The sequence below is a fragment of the Austrofundulus limnaeus genome, unplaced genomic scaffold (assembly GCF_001266775.1).
Source record: "Austrofundulus limnaeus strain Quisiro unplaced genomic scaffold, Austrofundulus_limnaeus-1.0 Scaffold388, whole genome shotgun sequence".
NCBI lineage: Eukaryota > Metazoa > Chordata > Actinopteri > Cyprinodontiformes > Rivulidae > Austrofundulus > Austrofundulus limnaeus.
Window position 1 is genome coordinate 16,068 of NW_013952790.1, and position 9,619 is coordinate 25,686.

At 37.9% G+C, this 9,619-nt stretch overlaps 1 protein-coding gene across 1 annotated transcript in view; it reads left to right on the forward strand.

Moving 5' to 3' along the window:
• Positions 1 to 8,026: 8,026 nt before the first annotated feature.
• LOC106528528 (complement C3) overlaps positions 8,027 to 9,619 on the forward strand; it is a gene marked incomplete at its 3' end in the record, with an annotated part of 47,729 nt that continues 46,136 nt past the window's right edge. The window contains 3 exon segments of the mRNA XM_014023711.1: positions 8,027 to 8,190; positions 8,890 to 9,085; positions 9,214 to 9,376. Of these exon segments, the coding sequence (XP_013879165.1) occupies positions 8,117 to 8,190; positions 8,890 to 9,085; positions 9,214 to 9,376 (433 nt within the window).

The window sequence follows — 9,619 nt, forward strand, 5'->3', positions numbered from 1 at the left end:
GGTAAAGATATAATTAAATATAGCATATGTAAATATGATGTATTTAATTATATCCACAAATTATAAAGTTCAGAATTCTAAACTTTAAATTACCCTACATATTTATGGTGCTGGCCGTGTGAGGCTTGCTAGCCAGCATTACATTTTTCTTACAAGCTCTTCCCTTTTTTTTCAACCAAGAGCCGCAGCTGAACCGTAAATCACAGATGCACAACCCCATGCACACACTCTGTCTGTCTCCAAAACTTCAGGGCAGGCTGAACTCCAGGCTGCACCCAAAAAAATAAAAAATAAAAACTGCAGTCAAAATTCCACATGAACAGCCGAGTTTCAAAATTCCAAATCAGACCACCTGACATCCAGCTTGCATGAAGAATCTACCTGGGAAACAACCCCCAGAGATGACCTTCAATTGCTGACTTCCCTCCTGGTACCCACACGGCGGAACAAAAGGGTAAAAGTGAACATTTGTCCTGGTGACAAACAGGTGCTCAGACGTAATTTGATTCTTATCTTTGTATGAGATTTGATAAACTAAACGATTTTTCTCTTCCATTTAACTAAGACCCTTAGTTAAAAAAAACAGCTAAAAGCAAAACTCACCTCACCTCATTCCAAACCTCAAACTCACCTCTCGGTGTTTATTTTATTTGTTGTTTGTTTGTTTATTCACTTGTGATTGCAAACCTGTCAGTTTTACCTGGTTCAACATGTCATCACTCATTACTCACCATAGTTATAAATACATTTAATCTGTAAATAAATGGCCCGTGGAGAACATGCCAACATAAGCTAATGTCACTTTTGTATCTTGATAAAGTATTATTGGTTCTGATAAGTACAAGGGCTCATCAAACGATTTTGGGTACATTTATTGTAAGACTGATTACAATAAATTTACAGGATTTCGTCTCTTTCCTGGGTTAATTTTTGACCAAATTAAGAACATGGTGCCTCGAGCTAACATAATAAGCGTATTTAAATAATCCACAAATTATTCATTTTAGAATATAACCCAAAACCCCTACAGGTCCATATAGCTTAATATTGAACAACTAGTTTAATGTCAATATGACAACCACAGCACAACACTTAGTCAGTGAATCCTAAAGATCATCATCATCCCTGGTGCTCTCTCTTCTGCTGGAGACAACACCACCTCCCTCGTCATCTCTGATGGGCTGCCTCCTCCTCGTCTTGCTGTCTCTGGTAGATGACTCCACCCCTTTCATCACTCCTAATGGCCTACGTCGTGGTCCAGCTGGTCTCCTCCACCGTTTGTTCCTGAGTTATCTGGTAATGCCACTTTCATCGTCCTGGCTGGAGTGGATTAGCCACTTGGATTAATTTTGACCTTAATTGGAATTACCTTTATTGGAATTATCGATTGGCTGATGCTCCCTCTGCGGGTGCAGAATGTGATATTATCACATTGCCATCACCTMCTCTGCTTTCCCCAGTGAATTAATCGTTTGGATTAAAACCACCTGTGTTTGTAATTATCAGCCCTATGGAATTACTGTTTGTCCAACCACATATGGAATCAACAAAGCTTCAATCAATTGGATCTTTAAAAGACTGAGTGAAAGTTACCAAGTCTTCAAACCTGTGGAATTATTATAAAAAACATAAAAAACAATTTTGTTCTAAATGGACTTGGTTCGGTGAAAATTTTCCTGGTTCCGGAAGACATCTTGTCTTGTCTAATTGACAATGCCTTCCAGAAAGGGGGGAAATGTAGTGTACATGCCCATTTCACCTCACCTTATCTCATTCCTGGTTGACTTTTGGCCTAGGTCAAACTCTGTTTCCATCCTGACAAGGGTCTGGAGTTCTGGAGTTAAATTCTGCCCCCTTTTCTGAAAGTCCCCCTGAGACCAAAATATCAAAATATCCTCCCTTTTCTTCATTCAACCCGGGAGAATAATGTCTCCTTTCACACGGTGGAAGAGAATGTGAAAAAAAAAAAAGAAAAAACAAACAAACAAAGTTTTCCATCTTGTTCTGTGCTTAAAATGTTCTGGTCTATTCATTCTTTATGATTAGTCTATATTCCATAAAGCTCTCGTTTAGCTGAGTTAGTTTGATTGTTTGATTTATGGTAATATGTGTAATATGTGTTTTCTTATGTGTTATATCATTAATTAGTGCCTATAGATTGCATAARCAAATTCATTTAATCAATAGTCAGTGATCTAACCAGTAGCTTATGCAATAAAATGTGCTTAGACTAACGTATTTTTATGATATACTCTGAAATGCATTATAGTGATTAGACTACTGTTTTGCTGTGTTTTAATGAATTTTTGTTCTCCATTCAGGTAGATGTTCGTGTGCTCGGAGTTTCCCAGACACATACAGAAAACCTGCACCAAAATATAACCATGTTTTCAGTTTTCCTTATTTTGTTTTTCTTTTCTGTTCTGCTCAGCTACTCTGCTTCCCTTTACTGAAGGTTAGTCTGCACATTGCCTGCTGGGGAAGCTCTTCACAGAGTTCTCCTGCTGTGTCGTTGCTTTCTTTGCTGAAAAGCCTTGCTGGCTTTTCAGCTTCTGCGCTTTGCATCAACTTTTGCTTTTAAATTTCACGAGGAAAACTTTTCCTTTTTTGGAACTGGGCCAAGCCGTGTTTAGCCTGTAGTTACTGCATGCCACAGACTGACTTCCATGGGTACAGCTCCTGACGAGACCAGCACATCCAGGCCTGTCTTAGCTACCAGAAACAGGCTAAGACCTCAAGCAAATTTCGCCCATGCCCTGAGTGCTAACATCACTCGTCCTCCAACCGCTGCCATGGTAAGAGGCTGCTGGCCTTTCTACGTCTAGCGTTTGGYGAACCTTCGGCTCACCTGGGCTCACTGTTTAAGAAATTTAATCACTCGTTATAGCCTTGTTCTTTCTTTCTATCTCTTTGTCTCTCTCTCCCTCTGACACACATACACACACCACACAAAACTCACTCACACACCAACACAAATCAAAGTATTTTAATATCATCATCAACAATTAATGAAACTTTAGAATTGTTTAGTTGTTTAGTTTATCACGACAAGAGCTTTTAGTTAGTCACTTAAATGTAATCCCTTTATTCAGTTTTATTTTAAACAAAAGCCTTGTTACGGTGTGACAGGCAGAAAATAACACCATGTCTCGTTCATGAGTTTTCAGGTGAATTTTGGTGATAAGAGTGTTTTCCATAACTTGGGCTTTCCGAACCTAAAGGGTAACTACAGTTAAAGTCTTAAGTTAATATTTTAATAGGGGGTTTATCACTACATAACGTCATTTAATAATGATGTTAAAAGAACTGTGGTTTATGTGATGGAAAAGAACCCTAAGATGTGCAATTTTATCTGTAAAGATCTGTGATTTATGTATGAATCTTCAAAATATAGGGTATATGCAATGGAACTAATACTTTTATGTTTAAGCAAGTAATTCATAACATACTTTAATGACCTAGGTTTTCATGACATGCTGTTCATCTGCAGATAGAATGATTAAAGTCAGAACAAGATTTGCTAACAACAGTCATTCTTAGATATCACTTGTGTTTATCTTTGTGTTTTCCATTGACCTTGTTTCAAATCTTGCTAAGATGACATAATGGTGTTTGTTAATATATATATATATGAGGCCTCTCGAGACACAGTCGGTAGTGTGGAGAGACAGTGACAGAGAGAAAAGCAGAGGCATAGAGACAGGCCAGGTTGTTCTCTGTGTTTCCTGTTGTTGCAATAAAACTCAGCTGATCATTCCACGGACTACCTTCATTCTTGGACCACGTATTTCTGTCTTTGTTAAATAAATATTGCCAAAACAGTTTGGTGTTGTCGCAGAGACCACTAGGAGATTGACGGACCAAGGCCACATTGCAGGTGGACTGATATGAGTGAGCAAGGACTGGACTGCTCAGGACCGTGACTTCAGCTGGATGAAAATATCCCTTTTTATGGTGAATTGTTTTAACAACAGAGATTTGCTGGTGATGATTGTGATGGATGATCTTGAATAAAAAAAGAACATTGAATTTTTATTTTTGGCTGTTGAAGAACCTGAGAAGATTTTTGAAACATCATCTGCTGAGAGTGAATAAAAGCTTCAAGATGCCTCCTTACTTTTCCAAAGAGGATTTCTGCCAACTTCTCCAAAAGGTGACAGTGTTGGAGCTCAAGATTCATCGTTTGGAAGAGATGAATGCTTTGGAGAACTCAACATGTGTTAAAATGGGTGAGAAGGCTGAGATGAGAGAGCCACTGGACAAGAAGATGGAAGCTGCTTTCGAGGGTAAAGCTGTATGGAACTCTGTTGGTGCCAGACAAAAAAATCTCTCAGGAAGGATTCAGCTCTTTGATGACAATGAATAGCCAGAATTACAGAGAAATGATTTTTCTCCTTCAGCAAGGAGAAGAAAGCAACAGGATGTAATCAAAACACCTGATAACAGCCAGAGAAATGACGCAGTCTCTCTTCAAAACAGATTCACACCAATGGAAGAAACTGGAGAGTCTGTTCAAAGTTCCCTATCTGATCTCAGTGAGAGATCTGGGACCAGATCCAGCTCCAGCTCAAAGCCAAAGCATGTCCAAAAAGAGACTTTCAGAAACCAAGAAATGCTGATCATCACAGATAAAATAGTGAATGAGATCAGAGGCTTCTGGAACAAGAAAAAAGTCAAAGTTTTGAGTTTCGCTGATAAAGTGTCTGACCTCACAGAAAATATTCTGGAAATCTCAGCTGAGTATCCAACTTTGAATACACTTATTATTTACACAGGAAGTGATGAAGTTATGAACCGACAGTCAGAAATCCTGAAGAAGGATTGTTTTCTGATGGTGACTGCAGTTAAAAATCTCAACATGGATGTGTTCATCAGTGGGCCCATCCCTACAGCCAGAGGAGGGGCTTAGAGGTTCAGCAGACTGTTTGCTCTTAATGGCTTTTTTGGAAAAGTCCTGTGTTGACCACTCTGTGAGTTTTGTGGATAACTTTGATCTCTTCTGGGAAAGAAAACATCTCTTCAGGTCTGAAATGACTCTGAATCAAACTGGAGCACAGCTTCTGGTTTCAAATATGAAGTATTTCCTGAACCAAGTTCTGGTTAGAAACAAACAACAGGAAAAACCACAACAGCTGACATCTGAAGGACAGCTGGAGAAAACTGAGATATCAGTGGAACACAGCGTGCCAATAAGAAGACTGCTGCAGAATCAGAACCAGAGAGAGAGGAGTTACTTCAACCTGCAGAACCAGCATCACAAACAGAGGATCTCTTGGACTCTGAGACCCCAACAGGACAGTAAGTGGAATGCCCCCTCCTTGATTTTACTAACAAAATGAAAGAACCTGGAGAGATTAATATCAAACAAAGACCACACCCAAATCCAGCTAACTCTCATCTTCCAGCCCCAGGAATTAAACCAAGATCTACAAAAAGTCGCAGAGCCCCACCACCACCTCTGACCCTTCCATATAACAAAACAGACAATCCTGTTTGTGTTCAAGATGATCCAAAAACTTTTGTGTGATAACTATGTTTTGGGTTTAGTAATTACTGTGGGAGGAAAAAAATTTTATTACTGGGGTTGGGATTTCAGAACACTGAAAAAGTACTCATTCTTTCGGTATTCATAAGAACTAATTTAAAATCTGATTGTGAGTTATCAAAAATAATCGGGTTTGCTGGCGTTTTTCCCCAGAAAACGCGGTGGTGCCCCTCGAGGTAATTAAAGTATATTCCTGCAAATATATATTTTTTAATTTAATCATTCTTATTTTACCTACAGCAGCAACAAACAAAAAATTAACACTGGGGTGAAACTGCATCTGCCAAGCTGCAATACTAACTACTTCTAGTCCTTTGCAGATTAAACACTGTTGTCGCCTGCCCAGGTAAGCTGAAAAACAACTCTTTGTTCTGTTCATGTGTTGTTTGGTCTATTCCTTAAGATTTCTAACATTATGATCAGTAAGTGTTTGGATGATCTTACCAGCTGAAATGTCGTCTCTGTAATTGCTCCAATACAGAAAACTTTCCGGTCCGACAGTAAGGTTCATATGTATCCTGAGATGCAATTTTCTAAAACAGATTTTGTACAATGTTGCTGAAATTGTGAAGTAAATTTTGAAATAGCGCTGCCCACCACTGGGCATTTTGTATTTAACAAAAATCATCACTTCCTTGTCATTATTTGTCTTCAGTGATAGAGCTTGGTGATGTTTAAAAATGTTAAACACTGCCACCAACTGTTCAGGAGGATTATTACACCTTTAATGTTGTTTCACTGTGGAAGGGGGGTGCAAAGCTTTTTGCATTGTCTACACCTGGGCTGTGTGGAGAGACTAAAAATTTGTTTTATGAACAATTAAAAGAGAGTAATTACTGTATTTTTTTAAGTATAAATTTAATTTTGCTCCTGAAAACAGTTTTGTAACTGTAACCTACTTAGAAGTTGTCCAACAAAACATTTGAAGGGCCTGCGCTATGTATTTGAACTTGTTCCGCATGTTTATTGATTAGCAAAAGGCAGGACAAAAATCCTAGGTGACACAAGATTTTTTTTACTCAAAACCTGACTACATATAGCTGTTTTAATGTTCATAAGTTAGTGAGACATACTAGCAGTAGTGGCTGGTGATATTTGTAAGGTGGGCTAACCGTTATAGGTGTATAATAAAACACTGCAGATTGGATTCCAASAACTTTTTGGGTCCAAGCTGTGTTTTCTCCAAACAGCAAATACAGACAGCAGAAAAGATTTGTTAGCTACACTTCCCGTTAGCCAGTCCTTTTGCTGAATCCAAGTCACAGGAAAAATATCAGTTTTGCCATTTTACATTTTGCTAGATTGGAATATCCTTTAGTTTATTCACCAATAACCTCTTCATTTCCATTTTTCCACCAAAGACATCAAGAAAAATGGGTGAGAAATTAATTAATTCTTCTAGTTTTTGTTAATCTTACTTGCCATCATATTCAGTAAGTTCCAAACCACTACCCACATACACTCGTGCTCGAGGCAGATTATTGTACTTCCACCCTCATTGGCTAAAGCTTGTGGCCTAAGGATGCCCCTGGACTGAACAAAATTAACCCCAATGAGCAGCAAATCGAGGGGACATAACGGGACGTCTGTCAATCATTCTATACCATGTAGGAAATTAAATAAACAGCATTGTGAAAAATTAGCCCATTTGAAAGACTACAGGATTTTCTTGAGACTGCTTGGYACCAGTTTTGTTGTAAATTTTGCGAAATGTGATACTATAATATTAATTTGTGTTCATTAGGTATTTTAATATTTTCTACCTCACTTATACCAGTCATATGTGTACTAGTAACAATACTGATTTTCTTCTAATTACTTCTTAGAGAGGGGATAGCATATATCAGATCAGAAGAACTTCTCAACACCTTCTGGGAATTTATGTATAAATCTGTTCAGCTTGTTCAGACAGGAGCTAATGGAAAAAATAGGAAAGGGGTATAAACTGGGTTAAAAGAGTTGAAAGGAAATAAAAGCCATGTCCTTCTGAAAAAAAAAAGGTAAACATTTTAAAAGTTCAAACCTAATGTTCTTACTAATTACCTTTAATCTATTAGAATGTAATGAGAAGTATGTAAAAAGTTTGCCAAGTGGTTTAGGTAACTTTAAAAAGTCCCTCTAATTATCAACTAAGAAATTGTGCAAAAGACTTTTGCAAAACTGGTGTCCAACATGTTTGTGCTGATTCAGGATCTTTAAATCTGCAGGTTTTTAAAATGTAAAAAATCAGGATAAAAATCGAAAAGTTAGGTTTTCAAGTCAAAAGCTGACTAAAAAAAATATAACTTTTAAAAGCATCATGCCAATATCATAGCTGTGTTTTGTTTATAAGTAAAAAAACTATAAACCTTTATTGATTTTCTTCTGTTTACTCTTTTCATCAGAGAGGACAATTTCTCAACTGGTGCTGGGAATTCACGTGTAAATCTGTTTGTTTTTTGAATGTGCTGACGGGAGGGGGATAGATGGAGAGGAAACGTGGGTGGGTGGGCACAAAACCAAAGTCAGTGGATAAAAAGAGTTTGTACAGCCTGGATCCACACTGACAGCAGATCAGGATCAAGTTGGAGGATGAGGAGGACTCATCTGCTGCTGCTGGCCTCTCTGGCCTTTGCCTCATTGACTTCTCTTGCTGATGGAGCTCTGTAAGTACATCTTCTGAACCTTTGCACATCTACTTCGATTTATAGAAAACAAAGCTCAAACAGGATTTTTCTTGTTACTTTTGGTGTGGCTAAACCAGAATTTTAGAAAACAGTTTTGTTTTTTCATGTTTTTTTTCCTGATCATTTCTGCTAAAATGCCTCCTAAAAGTATAAATACTGTTATAGTGCTTATTGCTTGATAGTGTCTTAAATTCAGTTGATGTCCACCCTGCTTACTGAAACACAATACAAAACTTACATTGTGTTGATGAGTTTCAACAGAAACTTGGAACAAAGTCAGAGTCATGATACAAGGTTGATCGATCCACTGCTGCATCTTCATCAAGATAATCAATGGATGACTGATTGAGTACAAAGTCTAAGCAACCCTCAACTAAACAAACAATTACAACAGATTAAAAAAGCACCTAGAGGGTCAGGAGCTTTCCTAATTTTCTAAATTTAAAATTAAGTCAAGAGAACAAATGAGAAGGAAGCAGAATTTAGAATTTTATTCACCCTAAGATGGAAAATATTCCTTTACTTTTGTTTCATTTTTATTGAGAAGATGATCAATTTATAGTGACAAACACCTGACCATTAATGTGTGTTTCACACATTGTTAGCCAATGTTTATATAGTTTGAGCACAATTATTTCAGGTTTTATGCTATGTTACGTTAATTTGTCTTTTTTGCAGCAAAGTGTTGTCTGCCCCCAACTTACTGCGAGTTGGAACAGCAGAAAACGTCTTCGTAGAATGTCAAGGCTGCAGTGGAGCTGCAATTAACGTCGAGATCAAAGTGATGAACCACCCGACCAAAAGCCAAGAACTGGCCAAGACATCTGTGACCCTTACCAGTAACAATGACTTCCAGGGGCTTGGAAAAATAACTGTAAATAAAATAACTTTTATTTACTTTTAATAAATAGTAAAATTGCCCAAAGGGAAACATCTGTTTTATCTCCTCTTCTGTTTCCCCTCGTAACCAAGGAGGCACATGTTTTTTGATTCTGGTTTCAGATCCCAGCTGGAGGCTTTGATAGAGATCCCACAGTGAAACAGTATGTTTACCTGCAAGCAAAGTTCCCTGACCGAGAGCTGGAGAAAGTGGTCCTGGTGTCTTTCCAGTCTGGGTACATTTTCATACAGACTGATAAGACCCTCTACACTCCCAACAGCAAAGGTGAGCAGGGTGCTATGTAGATAATATGGATGCAAACTAGAATATCTTTGTTTAAGGTCCTGTCACATTATAATGTTTGAGACCGTTTTTCTGACATGCAGACTGTGTCCTACACGCTGGCACACACTGAAGAAGAGAAAACTAACATCAATTAGAAGCACCTTTTGGACTGTACATACTGTTATGTTAACGATTTGAACAAAATAACCAATGAGTAATTTATACATAACATGTCTCTAACTT